The 21,955-nt window shown below is 33.0% G+C and overlaps 1 protein-coding gene across 1 annotated transcript in view; it reads right to left on the reverse strand.

Annotated features, from left to right (window-relative positions):
- LOC134248344 (transforming acidic coiled-coil-containing protein 1-like) overlaps positions 1-21,949 on the reverse strand; it is a 30,849-nt gene extending 8,900 nt beyond the window's left edge. Inside the window, exons 1-7 of the mRNA XM_062730750.1 lie at positions 21,811-21,949; positions 19,919-19,997; positions 19,493-19,712; positions 18,456-18,511; positions 6,908-6,968; positions 3,219-3,273; positions 140-257 (exon numbers count right to left, since the gene is read on the reverse strand). Coding sequence (XP_062586734.1) covers positions 140-257; positions 3,219-3,273; positions 6,908-6,968; positions 18,456-18,511; positions 19,493-19,712; positions 19,919-19,997; positions 21,811-21,857 — 636 coding nt within the window. The 5' untranslated portion in view covers positions 21,858-21,949. The remainder of the gene's footprint in view (positions 1-139; positions 258-3,218; positions 3,274-6,907; positions 6,969-18,455; positions 18,512-19,492; positions 19,713-19,918; positions 19,998-21,810) is intronic.
- Between the last annotated feature and the right edge of the window lie 6 nt (positions 21,950-21,955).

A 21,955-nucleotide genomic window follows, 5' to 3' on the forward strand; every position in this document is an offset into this window, starting at 1 on the left:
TTCTTTGAAAATGTATACAATCACAGCATCAATCCATTGTAAAACTTTTCAGAAAACCATTTAAAGAATTGTGATGTGTGAAATGTGAAAAACAGACCATTTCCTTTAAGACTGTTTCGGTGTGGTGCCTTAAAATTACCTTATTACTTCCCCTTACACCCCCATGCTCCTCCAGATTCTCCTCCAGTACCCGAGCCGCTGGGTGTTTGGGAACACGAGTCGATGCCTTAGGTGTGGTCATTAAAGGACTAGGGCTGCTGGAAAGACAAGAGTTTCAAGAGTCCATTGTGTACTGAATTTATTAAAGAGAAAGCTACCAATGGAAATATAGATTAGAATATCATTTAAATGTAATTTAATATTTTTTTAAATCAAATACATCTAGCAAATCTGAAAAGGTAGCTACATTTTTAAATTACATAATAATACTTTTATCCTAAAACACTGGCCAATTATCGAGAACACTCAAAACCATTTTACCAACACAAACCTATTAAACAATACCAAAACAGCAAAACACTTGATTAGCTTCTCATTTAGAAACTACAAAACAATGATTTTGACAATTGGTAGCCACTTTACATATTGTGTCTTCTTTCATTGCTCTGTTGTCTTTTGTGTGTAGTCAGTCTACGACCCAATACACACACACACTGCTTTTTGTCTGTGTCTAAATGACTGGTATTTACCATCAATGTTTACTGTATATCGAATTTCATTGAGTTTTTTAAAACAGATTTTTAAACTGATCTAACACTGATAAAGAGGTTCACATCTGTAAAAGACATACCGGGTACTTTAGATTGTCAGTTGCTTTAAGTGAAAAGTGAATCTGACAAGGATTTACAAAATGATTGTAAATTTTACACTCACAATTACATGTATACTACATGTACAGACAGTGTAGATTTGAATCAAACTAAACGTATGTATATGAAAACTTAACGAGGCCCGATCTAGTTGAACTGCGCATACGTTTTAACGCAGTCGACTCAGGCACGTCACAGTACCCTTGACTGCCGTCACAATTGAATACAATAACGTCACAATTAAAATGACGTCAAATTGCGCTAAAATGTTTCGCTGATCCTGCATACCTGGTAACTCTATAGACTGTACATGTTGAAAGCTGGTATTTCTATTATTTACATGCTTTTTTTAAAAATATTTTTTTTTAATTGTTAAACAACTTTGGGACATGATTTATTTTGAGGTCTCAATTTCTTGGTACATATTCATTAATTTTACCTTGTTTTATTTCAATTTGTGAGTTAAAGAAAAAAAACACTGCAACCGAAAGTAAACGATTTTAGTCTTTCTCCTTGAACATGTTGAAGTCTTTATACACACCTTTTTCATTGAGGACTTAAATATGCATGAATTGGCTTGATTTAAAAAAATCAGTTTTTTGAATCATTTAAATGCAACCTCCGATATATTTCATTTTTCTATATATTACATGATATTTAGTAAAATTCGTCATTTTTCGCCTTTTACCCCCCCCTTCCCCCTTTTCCATGTATAACAACGTCGCGTATAAAGAAAAAAAAAGAAAGCATGAAGAGAGAATTATTTCAAAATGTAAGAATTATTTATTTTTTTTAGAAACTAATACAGTATTGCAATCGTTTGTTGATGTTATGTACACCCATGGCGACTTATTTCATGTCTAGTTGGATAAAATAAGTGCTAATTTTTTGTTTCGATGTGCCCCCTTTTCACTGCAATAAAGGCTACCTTCAATTTTCTTTTCATTTTTTATTAGAAGAATATAAATTGCATGATATATGTGAAAAACAAAAATATTCATCATGTATTTTTTTTTTAATTTTCAATTTCTTTGTTTTTTGGAGAGTTTTACTATGTAATTGTGTATAAAAACACAAAAAATGGTCCATATCTTGACAGTGCCCCCATTTGACTACAATAAAGGCAAGGTAATAAAATTTCATTCTAATTTTTCTTTGCATAATACATACAAAAATATTTCCAAATATTAAATTTTTTTATCATTCCGTTTTCGTAATTTTCAACTAGATCGGGCCTCGTTAAGAACATGACACATTAAAATTTTAAATGACAGATTAAAGATTGAAAACTGGTGGATGAAGAATCCACTAGAGAGATATGAATCCTTGCAGATTCTTTCCTCCTCATCCAATCATTATTATTCCTTTTGGGGTCAATGACTGACCCTGAAGACTACAGCAAAGCTTCCAAGTGAATCAGATCAATAATATACTCTTACTATGACCTCTACATACAAATTCATATAAAGATGCAAACCTGAATTAATGTACATATAAACATGGCATGAATTTTCTTTGAAACTGTCAGGTATATACTGCAAGACTGTTACATAAAATTGTGTAAATTTAGTGTTATTGTAATTCATATTATTTCACCAACTTCTCCAATATTGACTGTATCGAATTTCTTTTTTAAAAAATCATATTACCAGCATATTATGTCTTAGCATGATGTTTGATTGCATTTCTCAATGGTTGCAATATGCAGACCTATAATGACAAAATCAATAACTATTGACATCTTCTCTGGTAACTGTATAACACTGATAACTCATAAAACACCCTACGAATTTCAGATCAATTAACCTGCTACAAGCAATATGACATAACAGCTGCATTAAGCTGTGAGGGAATGTGAGGGTGACTTAGACTGGAAACAGAAGGCACTTTATCATAATGTTAGCCAGAGTTTCCTTATGTTGGTTAATGCTATTTTCATGTCATTCTGACAAAATTAAGGCATGGGTATTTATAGACTGAAGGTTACAACTATAAAGGGAAAGTAGAAAACAAAGGAAAAGTTTTATTTTAAAATTTCATAAGCAATGCTGAATTTAACATTTTGTGAGATACTAAGGAAATATTGAGTGTTATCAAGGAAATGCATCTATATGTACCTGAATACTAAATAATTAAACATTAAAAAAATAAGAATGTATATGCATTTTTTTTTTGTTAAAGCCCCCAAAATATAATCAAAGATATGACAATTCATTGATCAGATAGAGCAATTCTAATATATTTAAAAAGTAAATATGTATAGAGTAGGTGTATTCCTATGAAAAACATAATGCATATTCCTGAATTATTTATCAATGAGTGTAAAACACAAGCACAATGCAATATGATCAGGACCATACAGAAATTGCTGTAAGATAAACAAACATCCACAACATTTAAATCTCTTACCTGTTAATTAAGTCTTCAGGATCAACACTGGATTCCACAGGAGGAACATCTACCTCTGGTTAAATAAAAATGTATAACCATGAAAAAAAAGAATTACTCCATCACAAGCACAGCTTAAATCTCACCAGAAAATCTCACTAAAAAATCTCACAGTGCAATAACATGGCACGTTCTGGCTTGTGCTTGTGATATAGGTAGGCAGTGTCGTATCGATATACCTTTTAATCAATACTTGATCAATACGTTTCCATTCGGTCTGAAGTGACCTTTAAATACACTACAATGCCTCTGTTACCCTTTACACCTAGAGATTTAAAAATCCCCCGGTTATGTCGCGGAAACTATGGAGGAGCAAGTCTACAGTAGGAAAAGATGTCCGGACCGTTAATTTTTAAAGCAAATATTGATTTTCACCAGGATCAGCTAACTGACTGTAGATATAAGGCTATGAGGAACTTGTCACAGCAGTCAGGGATTAAGGAGGGGGATAATCTTCCTTTGTTAATCTGTCCTCAGTCAAGGACATGGATTATACGGGGTACAATGAGAGGGTGGACTGGTGAGGCAGCCCCCGTGACGTGAGGCAGATACGAGGTGAGATAATTATAATGCTCTGTGTGTGTGTGTGTGATACACTGATGTAGCAGGGACAGATCAATACATCACTATATCCCTAAAATGTACTGTTTACAACACATCTCTGTGCTTATGGGGTTTCCTCACTATCATTTGAATATTACTATAATTATACTTATCTTACAGAATAATTCATCAAAATAATGGGTGGATGTCTGCATCATGTACATTGTCCATGCAGTCTCTAAAGACAGTTTGCTAGGATTGAATTATTTATTTTCATTGTATACAAAAAGAATTTGACATGGTTTGTATAAGAAAATTCTTTTTTTTAATTGATGAATACCAGATTTTTTCCTTGGACTTTTTATAAAAGGTCTGCCAATTTGCTCAAGATTCATAGATTTTCAACAGTTGTTTACTTTTAACATGTTTAATGTTGTCTGGGTTAAAATTTGATATAAACTTCATTGGGGGTAATTGACCTTGAATCCATTATAGAATTATTCTTTTAACAATGTTTTCTGTGAAATTAATGCTGTCTTTCACTTGATCATTATCAAAAGGTTACAAAATTACAAAATACAGTAAAGGTTCGATCATTATATTTAACTTTATGGCATGAAGAAAATTCTTCATAATATCTTAGGATTTAAGATACCTGGGGTAAAATGCTAAGAAATACTATTAACCAACTATTATTCGCGTCATCTTTTATTTGCAATTTGTGAGTTTCAAATCGATCCGCGACAATTAATTTTCTTGACTGAGGAAATATTCTCTATTAAACGTAATGCTGAATAAATGGTTTGCGGTGATTAATATTTTCGATAGTAAGTCACGAAAATTGAAAATATTTCTCGCTTTCAAATAAAAGTAGGTTTACAGTATGCCATTACCATTCCAAATAATAAAAATTAAGCAAAGGAATTATGGGAAATTTAACAGAATATACATACAATGTGTTAATGGAAGAGTAAGGACATGTACATGTGTACATACACCTTTTCTGTTAGCCAGACAATTTCTGTATAGTCCCCTGATTATCAACGAGGAGATGATATTTAAAAATTTTTAGCAAGATATACTGTAAATGTATTATATTTAGTGTGCACGATATTTGGCAAAAATTGTTTTTTGAGCTAGTTAACATGGATTTGATTAAGCGCATTTCTCAATGTTTTCATTTGTGTATATATATGCAAGCCATTTAGCGATGTACTTGAATTATGGTAAGTTTCTCTCCGCCAAAAGCGCTAAAAAGAATACACAAACGTAGTACATTTACAGTATTTAGATTTCAGTAATCCTTGCATCACCTCTGTGTTGAAACAAATTAATCCTTATTTTTAGTTGAGAACAAGAAGGATGATGAAGTTCAAATATCCTCTCAGGCCAAAAATAAAATTAGCTTTGTTTGGCGTTGCCGGCCGACTCAGGTAAATCGATGGGGTCCGAAGATTTTTTCCAACTGATATAGATCGTAATTTTTTTCGTTACATTTATCTGGATTTAGGTATATGTACATTTGAGTAATATGTATACAAAATAGGAAAGAATCATGTAAACACTTGATTGATCAAACAGTTTTCATTTAAAACCATCTATGTTGTGTTGAATATGCGTTTCCAAGCATGGCTGTCGAAAGCAGTAATGTAAACTCGGTATAACAGAAGTTGATGGCATGACTCTCCGCAGAAATGTATTTTAAAATGGCAAAAATATACTGACAAATCAGTTATACAAGTTTGAAATAGAAATTTTAAGGTGCAATGTCCTGTCCGATTTCCTAGATGAATCTAGTGGCTATGCTTGGATTCGTGCATATGAAAACAACTTTATGCCAATTCAATGTCAACAGTTTTATCACCATGTTCATGTATGTTAAAGGTATTAAAGGTTTATTATATTAAACTAATAGGGTTTGGACATAAATAACAACTGGGAATCAATTTGGACTGCAGTTGGTGCTAAACCTATGACGCCTGGATACTAATAACATTTCTGAACTTGAAAAAAAATATTTTCTTTATCTACCGACCCAAACGTATTAAGACTGAGTCGGCAACACCAAACCAACAGTATTTTTTATTGTGGCCTCAAAGATCTTCAGAGATATGAAATTACATGTAAAATAATCATATGGTATACATGATAAAGCAGCCAACCCCCCAACCCCCCCCCCCCTCATAACTTAATTGTTGAGTGGACTGAACATGAGGCAATCCCCCCCCCATTTCCTCTATATATTTTTTCCCTTAAATTTTGATTTGTTTGGGAATTATATTTCATGTCTTTTAATTTTCTTAATTCAAAAACTCTAAATTTGACTCCTTTCTTTATGAATAAATTTATACATGTTACCCTCTCTCCCAAATAAATAAATACATTCCTGAATCTCCTCTTGAATCTTTTTACTCAATTACATATAAATTCTGTACACTGATGAAAATTTATCAACTAATAAACATGAAAATCAAACAGTAATCATACATCTTCATAGCACAAATCCATTTTCAAAGCTTATTTTATTTAAACTTTTATTAAAGCAAATAAAAAAAAAATAGAAGGATCAAAAATTGCATATTTATATCATGCACAGTATATACAAAACTAAATTAGTCATAGTAAAAGTATAAAATTAATAAGTAAAACAACTTTCAATAATCATGATTTGAACAAATATTTTATAAAGAGTATCATTCATTGTTGGAACCAACAAATGGAATTTCTTTCTTTTCCACTATGCATTCTCAAAACTTTCACCACAGCTTTGTTATCTGTCTTACATAATAACCAGTTTCCCTCTTACCTTACAGTATCTAACATACAAATACACTTTTAACACTTCCTTCTGTAATCTAATTATCTACAGTTAAATAATCAGCAAAATTGAGCACTGATACCCTCTCTAATCTCCAACACAATGGTTCTATTTTGTATTAGATTTGTTAAGAAATGTTCTGGACTGGTGCTCTAAATTTACAACATAATAAGCAAACTATCTTATAAAACGGTCACCGTAATAACGAGATTCCACTATATCACACTCCATTTGTCCATTAATAATAATCTTTATCAAATACATGTAGTTACAAGAGACCCTTTCTCACCTTCTGTTTTTTCTTCCTGAACAAATTCCTTGTCATAAACACTCACTTCTCCATGTTCACACTGAATAAGAAAAATAAACAGATACTTAGAGACAAATCTTTACATAAAAAATTAATTTTTTTAAATTTTCTGTTAGTACATCGAGACAAATAGAATTTTTAAGCACTTTTATCCAATAACTTGTACAGACGGGAGAAGTTCTAGTGCATGGCATATGCATATGACTAAAAATGGACAAGAAGTATAGCATTTAAAGGACAAAAAAATCCAAATATCTCAGTGTTATGTCAAAACACTCATCTAATATAGATCAGAATTACTTTTATGCATTCTTGAGCAAAATATATTCATATAAATTAAAGTATGTGTACACATGCAATAAGATGTGTCCATTTGACAAATTTTTATCCATACATAGGATACATGTATTTAAAAATTTTAACTAAGATTTTTTAACTTGCATTTCAATAAGCTCCCATCTTCGAATTTATTAGAACAATGAATTTTTAACAGCAGAAAAAAATCATTACGTGCATAGATAAACATTTTTTTTACCCAAAGAAAGTCAAACATTTCAAGAGTTATGTCCCTTAAAATCTGTGGCCTACAGTCTTTTTTCAGTTGAAATGGTTTATTTGCCAATATTTTATCAGACTATTCCTATGATTTAACTCAAATCACTGTTAATATGGTAAAAATAATACATTGTGATACATCTACTACTTGCATCATATAGTTTGATAAAGATTTGTATATATGTACTGTTTACAACCCCCCTGAGGGATCACCTGCAATAACACGAAATAATGTTAATATTCTGGAACTCGTACAGAAGGATATTAATCAATATAAAGATTTAGGAAATATAATGCTTTGTGGAGATTTTAATGCTAGAACAGGAAATGCAACTGATTATATACTAGATGATAACAACCAATATTTACCCTTATTTGAAACATATAAAATTGATAATGATATTTTCAAAAGAGTTAATAGAGACACTTGTGTGGATAAGAGAGGAAAAGAACTAATAGATTTTTGTATTGGAAACCAACTTCGTATTATGAACGGAAGATGTTTTGGTGACATTTTTGGAAATTTCACTTGCCATAATTATCATGGAAGTAGTGTTGTTGATTATCTTTTAACTGATGAAGAAATTGTACAACGTATTTTGTTTTTTGAAGTATCAGATTTTATTTCCACATTATCTGACTGCCACTGTATGTTATCATGGAATATTTTTTCTCAACATGATTCTTCTAATAGAGAAAATAGTATAGATAATAATAATTACAAGACCCATTCATCCTTTAAGTGGGGGGAAGACTCTGCTATTAAATTCATAGAGGCATTACAATCCCCCAAAATAAAATTATTATTATTGTCGTTATGGGTATTTCCTGTGTGAACAGAGGGGTGGATCTGTGTGGTTTTTATGTCACGTGATATGGTCATATAAATAGCAGGTGCGTGCTTTAAAAGTTATTCTACCGCTCGTACAGAACGTTGTAAGGAATGGAAACCAGTATAGCGAGTTCAGATATGCACTATTCTGAAGAAGTTTTATTGGGCGAGTCTAGTACTAGTGAACAATTGTCTAACGAGAATGCAGTATCTTTATTTAATAGTTCATTGAGAAAAGCTTTGCAACAGCAGAATGAGGTCATTGTGAGTTCTATTGTGAAGCAAATTAACAGTAAACCTAATAATCCCGCCACGAATACCGGGCACGAGGATAGCGCACGGGAGGATACTAAACATAACTCATTCGATTTCAAACACGAGGGACATCGCATTCAGCATACCTTTAATACAGAGAGAATAGAGAAGTTGATTGAAACAAAAAACTTTATAGAGAAGAAAGATTTGGAGAATGCGGCACTGACAATTGAGAAAGAAATCGGCGAGTTGCGACAACGAAACAAGATTCTAAAAATAGCAGACAGGCACGGGTGGGATACTGTCAACGAATATTTAGACGATCCATTAGCAGACAACAATGACGACGCTGTTAAGTTACGGGGCGCTGTTAGCCGTGCTGTTCGTAAGCGTAATTACAGAGGGAAGCCATATACATATCCCATGCAAAACCGTAGACAGAATGCATTTGCTGCCAACGACTTTTTTCGCACTTTCGGCCAAACGTTTGCTACAGGGGGGTACAAGCAATTCGCCAAACCAATCGAATACGGTGCAGGTCAACAGAACTTTGAACGGAAGTGCTTTTTCTGCAGACAGGTCGGACATTACGTCAGGGACTGCCCATTTGCCAGAGGAAAACAAGTTCCAGTGTCAGCTTCCACGGTCGCATCGGCCTCTAGCAACAACGCCAACAAACAGTAGTAGAGAACAAGTTGAGTATAGTGAAAATGAAGGCTGTATGAGTGATTCTTATGAATATGAGTTAAACACGTGTTCGAAGATTTCAGTAAAGTTTCGGTTAAAAAATTGTTTACAATTTTGGAAGAGTGAATTGTCTTCAAACATTTTTGTCAAAAATACTATTCAGTTTGGTTATGTAATTCCATTTATTCAATTGCCGCCTAAGGTCGTTTTAAAAAATAATACTTCGGCTCATATTCACAGTGATTTTGTTTGTACAGCCATCAATGATCTTTTAAATTCTGGTTGTATTCACGAAATATCTGAAGAAAAAATATATGTTGTTAATCCACTTACTGTTTCAGTGAACAGCACAGGTAAGAAAAGGTTGGTGTTAGATCTTCGACATGTAAATCAATTTGTAGAAAAACAAAAAGTGAATTTTGAAGGGGTGAGTGAGGCTTTACAATATGCAAAACAGGGAATGCACATGATTAAGTTTGATTTAAAATCAGGTTATCACCATATTGATATACATCCAGATTTTCACAAATATTTAGGTTTTTCTTGGAAATATGGTGACAAATTCAGATTTTTCGAATTTAATTTGTTACCTTTTGGTTTATCCTCAGCAGGGCATGATGTTTTTACAAAAGTAGTGAGAGTTTTAGTGAAATATTGGAGATCATGTGGTATACCTGTGGTAGTATACTTGGACGATGGTTGGGTTTGTGATACGTACGAGAAGTGCAAGTCTGCATCAGACATAATACAATACACGCTGTAGAGATCAGGTTTTGTTATAAATACTGAGAAGTCAGTACTTGAGCCTACTCAGAGTATGGTGTGGTTAAAGGGTTTTTGTGGAATTTGGAAAGCGGGACGCTAGAAGTTCCTTTGGAAAAAATTAGTAATATTAAATCTTTATTAAAAGAACTTTTAGAGAATAAAAACAATATTTCGGCGAGAAAATTATCTTCTGTTGTGGGAAAAATTATCGCATTAAAACCATCTTTGGGAAATATATGTCAGACGTCTCAGTATTACAATTTGCTCTAAAACTGGCTGGGATGAAATTTTGTATATAGACAATGGGAATATTCAAGAGTTGGAGTTTTGGCATTACAATATCGGTAAGCTCCCTTGCAAATATTTTACATGTATTGATAAGACACCAGAGAAAATTATTTTTTCAGATGCAAGTTCTCATGCAGGCGCAGGGTTTACATGTGAAAGGAATAAGAAAATAGTTCATTACATGTGGGATCAGTGTGAAAAAAGTAAAAGTTCAACTTGGAGAGAATTAAAGTCAGTGCAAATAATTTTAACAAGTCTGGCAGATGTGTTGAGTGGAAGGTTTGTGAAAATATTTACAGATAATCAAAATGTCGTGCGCATCGCATGTAAAGGTAGTATGGTTGACGAGCTGCATCAGCTGGCATTGAGTATATTTGGTGTCTGTGTGCAATACAGTATTTTACTTGAAGTACAGTGGATACCAAGAGAATTCAACATGGATGCAGATAGTTACAGTCGCATATTTGACAGTGATGACTGGAGTGTGTCTGAACACATTTTCCGATATTTTGATAGAATATGGGGTCCTTTTACAATTGATCTTTTTGCAAATTGTAAGAATAACAAAGTTAAAAGGTTTTATTCGAAATATTGGAATCCAGGCACTACAGGAGTTGACGCTTTCGCTTATGATTGGTCAGGTGAAAATTGTTGGATAGTACCTCCTCCTTTCCTTATAGGCAAAGTGATAAAACATTTGCGTTTGTGTAATGCATATGGAACTTTAATCATTCCTAAATGGTTGTCTGCTTTATTTTGGCCAATGATATGGGATAAAAGTACAACATCTTACAAATCTTATATAAAAGAATATGTTGAATATAAGAACCCAAGAAAATTTTTTATGTCAGGATCAGACAAGTCGAGTATATTTGCTCAAGATATGTTTTTGAGCAACGTTTTGGTTGTTAGAATTGATTTCAGAAAAATATAATAATAGCAGTTTAAATATGTAAGTGAGTGTGTTGTTATATTTTTGCTGTTTATTCACAGATTTTTAGTGACACTTGGGCTGAAATTAAAGACATGTCAACGAAAGAGCAGTTTAAATCAGCAGATTCATCAATATTCCACATCATGAAAAGTGCAAAAAGTAAAAACACAGTCAAGCAGTATGAAACGTATTTCAAGAAATTTACGCAGTGGTGTATTTCCAAAGATGTCGCAAGTTTTCCCGCAAAATCTAGTGTGATTGCCATTTTCTTAAGTGGATTAATTCAACAAGGAGTTTCTGAAGCAGTTCTGTGTTCATTTTTCTATAGTATAAAGTGGTATCATGATCTTCATTGTGCGTTTTCTAATCCCTGTGACGACAGTGTTATTCATAGTTTAATGGAGGGGGGAAACGAATTTTATCAAAGCCCATAAAGAAGGAACCAATTTCGCCAGACGTGTTAGAGAAGATTATAAATGTATATGGGGAACGGGAGCAAAATTGTGATTTACGAGTGTGAGAACAGTGGCTATGTTGTTGTTGAGTTTCGCAGGTTTTTTGCGATTTAGTGAATTATCTAATATTAAAGTGAAAAATATAATTTTCAAGAATTTATACATGAATGTTTGCATCGAATCCAGCAAAACTGACGTTTACAGGCGTGGTAACGAAGTGACATTGGCAGAGGCAGGAGGGAAGCTGTGTCCTGTATCTTGGATTAAGCATTATTTAAATCTAGCTGAAATTCAGGATAAACCAGAGGAATATGTATTCAGAGCAATTAGATTTTACAAGTCATGTGGAAAATATATGTTGTGCGGTATTAACAAGCCGATTTCATATACAAGAGCCCGAGAGTTATTGTTAGAAGCTTTGGAAAAAGTGGGAATAGATTCAAAAGGCTTTGGTTTGCACAGTCTGCGGAGTGGAGGGGCAACAACTGCAGCCGAGAAAAATGTGTCGGAGCGTCTGATCAAAATACATGGACGTTGGAAATCTGACCATTCCAGAGACAATTATATTAAGGATTGTATAGATAACAAATTGAAAGTGTCTAATAGTCTTTTCGTGTAAATATAAATGAATATATATTAATAAATATATATGCATATATAGTGTGTGTGTGTAGACAGGTATTATTTTTTTTTTTACAATTTTCTCTTTGATTGTTCTACGTTCTGACGAGCAGCATTCCATACATATGAGTTGATTATTCTTTCAATACAGAATAAAGAGTATAATTAATTTATATTCGGACGAACGAAGTGAGGGAGAATATAATTATTATTATTGTCGTTATGGGTATTTCCTGTGTGAACAGAGTGGTGGATCTGTGTGGTTTTTATGTCACGTGATATGGTCATATAAATAGCAGGTGCGTGCTTTAAAAGTTATTCTACCGCTCGTACAGAACGTTGTAAGGAATGGAAACCAGTAAATTAGGCACACACACACATATATGTATGTACAGCTCAACAAACTTTTTAAGCTCACATGTTTTTTCGCACAAATTAAGGTCACATTGTTATAATATAATACTGTGTATCGAGACAAAAAAAAATCATTTTAAAAGTAGTGTTTACATTATTTGAGTTTTATTTCATTTACTGTAACATAATTCACACAAATCAATTGGTAGAACTTTGATATATTCATGACTGAAAAAAACCAATTATTTTCATTTGAATTTTTGTATCTTCTTGCCAATTGTAACTGTCTTTTTATCAGTTCTTTTGAAAGCAGTAGCTCTTCGCAGAAACGTAGACATGGGTACAGTACAGCTACTGTAACTTGTATTTTCTGTACATTATGACTCTTTTACTCGGGGTGGTAATAGTATTTTTCATTTGTTTGACTGCTTTCTATGTTAATAAAGTGGTATTTTTAAGCGCCAACTTCTAAAATCTAGAATCATGAAAGATTAACCCCACTGCAAAATTCTAACGTTTCAAACCGTAAATGCAGAAGAATATTCCTTTTCATAGAAGGAACTTACTATTTAAAAAATAAACAGTACTTCATTATCTTACCCTTCAGTGTGGTTTCCTTTTGCAATATTATCCCTTTTCGGCGCTGTATTTCGACAAAACCAAGAGGGATATGGTAAATGAGCAAAGCTTTTTAAAAAATACTCACCTTTAAGAAGAAAATTTGAAAAATTCAACGACATGGGATCAAAGAAAGTTCGTTTATACAATTTGTAAAAACCCACTGTAGAATCGTATAGTCGAAACATCCTACTATTTATTTATAAATTTTCCTTTAAGTCATCCACTTTGGAAACTTAAGATTATAATTTTAAAAGACATTTACGCTTGACATTGTATATGTAATATAACGAAGGGTTATGCCATTGTACTGCAGTTCGAAAATAATAATGTTTATTACAACAATGTGACCTTAATTTGTGCGAAAAACCATGCGAGCTTAAAAAGTTTGTTGAGCTGTATATATCAATATTATTTAATGATTAAAAATAATGGGTGTTGAAATAAATACAAATGTGTTAAAATTGTAATAAACGTTCTGACGAGCAGCATTCCATACATATGAGTTGATTATTCTTTCAATACAGAATAAAGAGTATAATTAATTTATATTCGGACGAACGAAGTGAGGGAGAATATAATGCAATCTTGATAACACCATGAGCATCAATGACATAGAATCTATAGAATCGACAATAAATAGATTAAAAGATTCCCTGGAAGCTGCAGCCATTATGTCATTAAAACCAAACTTACCTAAAAATAAAACATGTAAAAGTAATAAAAGCTCTGCTAAACATAAAAAGAAATGGTTTGATAACGAGTTGATAAATATGCGCTCAAAACTAGTTAGGAAGGGAACTTTATTTGGCCACTACCCCAGAGATATCAATATTAAGAATCAATATTACAAAGCATATAGAATATATAACAAACTACGAAAACAAAAATTTAGAACATACCATTCTAATATTATCAACAACCTAAATGCTTTAATTTCAACTGATCCAAAAAAATATTGGAAACTTATAGGCGAATTAAGAACTGGAAATACAAAGACAATTGATACATCAATCTCTAATAACGAGTGGTTAAACCACTTCAAAAAATTGAATAAAACTCATGAGGATTTCCTCGATCGAGATCAGTTTCTTAAAGACCAACTAAAACAAGCTGAGAAAACAACAACACCCATATTTAATGAACTTGACTACAAAATATCTTTCAATGAAATAAGTAAAGCAATAGGTAAACTAAAAAATGGTAAGGCAGCTGGTACTGATAGAATATGCAATGAAATGCTTAAACATGGTCAAACGGTCTTGGTACCAATATTACTGAAAATCTTTAATGGTTGCTTAACTCATGGATATTATCCTTCTTCATGGTGTGAAGGATACATTACTCCAGTATACAAATCTAACAACACTAATGATCCCAACAATTATAGAGGAATCACAATAACCAGCTCAATTGGCAAACTGTTTAACTATATTCTTAACTCAAGATTAGATAAATATTTAAAATGCAATGATAAAATCAATCCTTGTCAAATAGGATTTACAAAACAAGCTAGAACTTCAGATCATGTTTTTGTCTTGAAAACACTTGTTGAAAAATACTGCAAATCAAAACAAGGGAAGCTATATGCTTGCTTTGTTGACTTTCATAAGGCCTTTGATAGTATAAACCATGCTGGTCTGAAGCTTAAACTACTAAAAGCTGGTATTAGCACTAAATTTTACTCAATTGTTAAGGATATGTATTCTAAAAGCTATTCTTCTATTAAACTGGGTAACAAATTAATTGGTCACTTCCGTACTTACAATGGGGTTAGACAAGGTGATAACATGAGCCCAAACCTATTCAAGATTTATCTCAATGATCTATCAAATTATCTGTCAAATTCTAAAAGTTTTGTAAAATTAAACAATGATTCATCTATGTCCATTCATTGCCTAATGTATGCTGATGACATGGTACTTCTCTCCCCAACTGCTGAAGGTCTACAAGAAAAACTCGATATACTAAGTACATACTGTAAGGACTGGTGTCTCAAAGTTAATACAAAGAAAACAAAAATTATAGTCTTCAATTCATCTGGTAAACACGTTAAAATTCCCTTCCATCTGGACAACAACAATATTGAATGTGTGAAACAATACAAATATCTGGGTCTGACTGTTAATGCATCTGGAACACTAAGTAATGCTAAAAATGATTGTTGTAACAAAGCCAAAAAAGCCTATTTCAAACTTCAAAAAGACTTTCTCACATTTAATCCATCAATTAGAACTGCTTTAAATGTATTTGACCACACTATTAAACCCATTATCCTGTATGGTTCAGAGTTATGGTTTTTTTTTGACCCAACAACCTCTAAATTTAAGAGAAATCCAAATATAACACTAGACAAAATATACCAAAGCTTAGAAGGAGAAATTCTAAATCTTAAATTTTACAAACATTTACTAATGGTTCATGGTAAAAGCAACAATTTTGCTGTAAGATCTGAGCTAGGACGTTTGAATTTACATTTTGATGTCATTAAAAATATGTTGTTATACTGGCATAGATTAGAGAATCTAGATGGTGAATTTCCCTTGCTTAGTGAGGCTTTTAACTGCTCTAAAACACTACACCAAAATGGTTTTACTTCATGGTATTCTTGTGTTAACTTCTTACTTAACCATATTGATATCAAAATTAGTGATTTCCTAGGTATGTCAACCCCACAATTTAAAATCAATTTGAAAAGAATATTACTGAATTTCTATAAATTAACATGGGAAAAAGACAGGAATTTACATAAAGATGGCAAATTGTCTACCTTTACCAGCATAAAGACTAAATTTTGTTTTGAACCTTATCTAGATATTCTTACAAACAATCAACATAGATCAGTTTTAACAAAGTTAAGAATATCGGCTCACAGGCTTAAAATTGAAATTGGACGTTATCAAAAAATACCTAGAGAGGAACAAATTTGTTCACTTTGTCATCACAACGAGATTCAGGATGAAATTCATTTTCTCCTTGTATGTCCTCATCTTAATGTACAAAGACTTGAACTCATAAATATTTGTAAAATTAAATGTAAAAATTTTCAGTCTCTATCTTATGATAATCAATTTTATTGGCTCATGACTAATGAAGACCCAGACATCCTTAGATCACTTGCTGGATTCCTTAGTAATTTACCTTAATTGAAGATATTGTGATAAGCATAAAAAAAAAATTATATACCTCTTTCCCAGTTTCTTGCCTTTAACTATATATATATATGTATAAATTATATATATTTGTATGTAACTTAGAATACGATACATGTATGTATATTCAGTATATCTCTTGTATACTTTTTTTTGTTTTTTTTCTTTAACAATTGCTCTTTATTTGTAATATCATCATCATGCTTGTTCTATCATTTGGATCCTCCTCCTTCTATTTGTAAATCTTTTTGCTCCTCCGGGGGCCCAAATTGGATTAATAAAATCTTGTATCTTGTATAGTTGCAGGGTTTATTACAAATTTTGTACAGAAAACAAAATGAATACAAACTTCTTGGTGGAGTTAAGAATGCAGCAGGGACTACTTTGTATGTAAGCGTATCATTTTATTCACTGATACATGTACCAAGAACATTGCTTTAATACTCTCATTTTTTAATTTCTACCAGTGTTTGAAATAACCATGTCAGGATGATTGCTGAATATAAAAAATGTTGCCCAAAGAGAACATTTACATGTATTGATGCTCGACTGGATGTGTTAAAAGAATGAGTGCACTTAAGTACGTCATTTGGAACCTTTTCGGCTACCCATTTTAAGCTTAACATTACAAAATATCGCTAAATTAAGCTATGTTTAATGTGCAAGCATATGCTTTTGATATTTATTTCTAGAAGTTTTTGTCATACATATTTCTATAATTACAGAAAATGTAATTGGAAAGAACATGTAAAAGCCTTAAATTCTGGAAATTTGAACAGGACCACTTTCGAATCTAAGGTATCCGCAAATAGGCGGAGACATTTAAACCCCATGGTTGTGGAATGTAAACATTAGCACATATGATTTTTTCGCACTAATGGGGGAGAGAGAGAGAGAGATCGTGTTGATTTTATGGTGCACAATTATTAAACGATGCTAAGGGATGGGGTAGAATGTCTTGCTCTGCAGAACATAATACAGAGGCGACATAAGCCTAAACATGTACTTACTAATGACACTGTCAATACCAGAATTCTTTCAAAACACGGTCACCCCTAATGAAAAGCATTAAGTTAAATAAGAGACATATTATCTTCAAACCCTATCAAAATTTGCACAAAAATCTCCCATAATTTGAAGTTGGAAGTACGATAGATACTAGCTGTCACAACAGAGACTTAAACGCAATGAAATTTTCAATGAAAGCGTTAGCTGACGAACAGCAGAATGTCACATGAGTAAGGTGATTATAATATCAATCGTTGATGCTCAGTGACCGGTCAATTTAGTAGCTATCTCGACCCTAGTTTGGGGACATTTTTTTTTTAAATTAGATATGAGCCGCAACTTGGCCAACATTGTCCTTTGGATATGTATAAGTTTAAGTTAAAATACATATTCTGTGCAAATAAGAAAAATGGCCAAGTTGCGGCTCGATGTAAACAAAGTCGTTGAAAACTGGTATGCATATGAATAACAATAGAAATGATACAAAACTGTTGGACCCCCGTCTCAAAAGCTAGTGTCGCTCGGCATTATCAATTACTTTCAAGTAATACAATATACCAAAACCTGCTCTAAAGATATTGTTTAATACCTATAAAACATAACTTTAATGAATTTTGGAATTTTATTTTGCGCAAAACATCGGGATCCAACTCTCATAGCTTAAGTGCAGTCATTCATTCTGATAATATAAATCCATATACCTGGTACAGTGTATCAGAAAAAAACTCTCTCAAATCAGCTAATAGTATTGATAGCTCAGTTTAACAATTCAAAGGAGAGAGCTTATCAGACAATAGGTGCAGGAGTAAAGTTATGGTGACGTAGTTCCATTCACATAATGATTAAAACAAATTAATATAAGATAATTATTTTCTCAGGCTAGTAGATTTTTAGCAGGGCTGACAACTTTTACTAGCATTCAGCCCTCCTTGTCTTGCTAATTTTATAAAAATTTTCAAGTACTATGTCCTTGACCTAATTCCCTGACCTCTAAGTAACTGACCTTTTCTTCTGTTCCATATTTATCCAGCATCTCCCAGGCTGACTGTTCATCAATTCCTGTCAACAAAGAAGACTCAGGGATGATATTGTCATTAATCCTATAAATCTGTGTTCATTCATATCTTATAAATGACCTTCATAATCAAAAATAAATTTACCCCCAAATCTCTTCAAATATTTTCATTTTAAATTTTATTGTTTATCATGCTCATTGCATAAAGTCATAGTTCAGATTCTATACTATAAATGACTTTATTGATATCAATAATAAATGCAAAACAAATCAAAAATTCCAAGCGATGCAGCTGATCTTTCCCTTGATGCTTACAGTGAAGTAATTGTCATTCAGACATCCCCCCCAATATATTGTAAACTTGTATATATATAGAGGATATTCAATGTTTTGTAGTTGAATATGGAATTTATTTCACGAGTGGGACAGGATTTTTGATATTTTCACGAGTGCGGAGCACGAGTGAAAATATCAAAAATCCTGTCGCACAAGTGAAATAAATTCCATATTCAACTACAAAACATTGAATTTTCTGTTTATTACATTTTTAAATTAAAATTCTTTTTTCCATTGCCTCTGTCTCTTTGTTATACAGTCATAGGCTCGTGACGTCATAGTTGAGCAATTGAGACGTCATAGCTATGTGAGGTGAAAACACTGTAAACATGGATTTAGCAACATATTTTTGGTAATTTTAACAGTTTTATTCACTGTCAGAGTGGTTTATTTATTTTCATCTATCTTACATTGGGTCAAGGAAAATTTTTTTTAGAATAATCTTCGTTATGGGAAGGGAAATCGAGAGTTTTCCCGCACTTCTGATATTCATCACACTGTGACAGGATATCATTTTGATATCCTTTCACAGTGTGACAGGATATCATTTTTATTCAATGAATAAATTACAGTATTTCACGGGTAAAAATGTAATAAAACAAATTATGTTTATAATGAAGCAATATCGTCTGTCATGGACACTTTAAATTTTCATAAGCGTGTTTTACATACATGTATGAGGTTTATACCTGCTTGTGCTGTAGCAAAGCCTTCATTATCTTCTTCAGGCATTTCTCCAGCACCAAACTCATGGACCATTTCCAGACTCTGTGCCATCTGATTGGTCGCTTCCACGTCATGTGATCCAGGTATGTCAAGCTCATTGGCTGAAGGCTCTGCCTGTTGCTCGTCTTCACTCGGATTACCGTTTTTCGGGGGTGGGGCAAATATTTCTATGTCACCTCCTCCCTTCAAGCAAATATCAAAAAAAATCTTATCAGAATTTTTTTTATTTTTCATGTTTTCAATATGTATGCTGAAATGTTACATGAGTTTTATTCAAATTTTTTTAAAGGTATAAATGTTCTCAGTACTTGAGAAATGAAGTTTTTGTAAAACAAATACCTAAATCATCCTTTACAAATACATGATATATTTACCTGTTTTAATCTTACCTGAAAACCAAAGTTTGCTGGTGGCTTGAATTTTTTTGGCTTTTTGATTCCCTTCTTAGGAGATGTAGCTTTCTTTGTGCTTTTGTAAATCAAAACAATATACTATCTATTAGTAAACTAACAAGAGGCCCAGGGGCCACAGCGCTCACCTGAGCACATCGGCTAGAAAAAGAGCACATATCAGATCAGAACTGAAAGTTTACTGGGGGGGGGGGGGGTCATGATTTGAAAAAAATTAGAATCTAAACTACCTGAGGATGATTCCATTTAAATAGAAAAATATCACTAATCATGGCTTTGAAGTACTTGAAAAGAAGATTTTAAAAGGTTTCCCTATATATCCCTATGTAAAATTTTGGTTGGCCATTTTGGCCCCATCCTAGCCCCAAGGGTCATGATTTGAACAAATTTGAATCTACACTACCTGAGGATGATTCCACATGTGTTTCAACTTTCCTGGCCCAGTGGTTCTTGAGAAGAAGATTTTTAAAGATTTTTCCAATATATTCCTAAGTAAAACTTTGGTCGGCCATTTTGGCCCCACCCTAGCCCCAGGGGTCATGATTTGAACGAATTTGAATCTACACTATCTGAGAATGATTCCACATGAGTTTCATCTTTCCTGGCCCAGTGGTTCTTGAGAAGAAGATTTTTAAAGATTTTTTCCTATATATTCCTATGTAAAACTTTGGTCGGCCATTTTGGCTCCACCCTAGCCCCGAGGGTCATGATTTGAACAAACTTGAATCTACACTACCTTAGGATGATTCCACATGAGTTTCATCTTTCCTGGCCCAGTGGTTCTTGAGAAGAAGATTTTTAAAGATTTTTCCTATATATTCCTATGTAAAACTTTGGTCGGCCATTTTGGCTCCACCCTAGCCCCGAGGGTCATGATTTGAACAAACTTGAATCTACACTACCTTAGGATGATTCCACATGAGTTTCATCTCTCCTGGCCCAGTGGTTCTTGAGAAGAAGATTTTTAAAGATTTTTTCTATATATTCCTATGTAAAACTTTGGTCGGCCATTTTGGCCCCACCCTAGCCCCGGGGGTCATGATTTGAACAAATTTGAATCTACACTATCTGAGAATGATTCCACATGAGTTTCATCTTTCCTGGCCCAGTGGTTCTTGAGAAGAAGATTTTTAAAGATTTTTACCTATATATTCCTATGTAAAACTTTGGTCGGCCATTTTGGCCCCACCCTAGCCCCGAGGGTCATGATTTGAACAAACTTGAATCTACACTACCTTAGGATGATTCCACATGAGTTTCATCTTTCCTGGCCCAGTGGTTCTTGAGAAGAAGATTTTTAAAGATTTTTCCTATATATTCCTATGTAAAACTTTGGTCGGCCATTTTGGCTCCACCCTAGCCCCGAGGGTCATGATTTGAACAAACTTGAATCTACACTACCTGAGGATGATTTCTTATGAGTTTCATCTTTCCTGGCCCAGTGGTTCTTGAGAAGAAGATTTTTTTAAAATGCCATTAATTTTTCTCTAATTCATAATTATCTCCCCTTGGAAAAGGGCGTGGCCCTTCATTTGAACAAACTTGAATCCCCTTTACCCAAGGATACTTTGTAGCAAGTTTGGTTGAAATTGGCCCAGTGGTTCTTGAGAAGAAGATGAAAATGTGAAAAGTTTACGACGACAACGACGACAACGACGACGACAACAATGACAGACAACTGACAAATTTTGATCAGAAAAGCTCACTTGAGCCTTCGGCTCAGGTGAGCTAAAAATATGTGCAAAATTACTGTCATTGAATTTCTTAGTACGCAGATTTTCTATACAATCTTATTTTATCTGATTGACAATGCATGTTCTTCAAAGTTCAAAATGCATTAACACACACACCTAACAATTTATGTTATATACCTGGCTTCCTTTTTAGGAACTTCTTTTTGTGTCATAGTATCAGACATTTCAATTGGATCTGTTTCAACCTTTAACCCCTCTGGTGAACCCTCTTCTGGTGACCTTGGATTCTTTGTTCCCTTGACAGACTGATCTTCAGTATCAG

This window comes from Saccostrea cucullata, unplaced genomic scaffold (assembly GCF_032062105.1).
Source record: "Saccostrea cucullata isolate Sc308-1 unplaced genomic scaffold, CSIRO_AGI_Scuc_v1 ctg1756, whole genome shotgun sequence".
Lineage (NCBI taxonomy): Eukaryota > Metazoa > Mollusca > Bivalvia > Ostreida > Ostreidae > Saccostrea > Saccostrea cuccullata.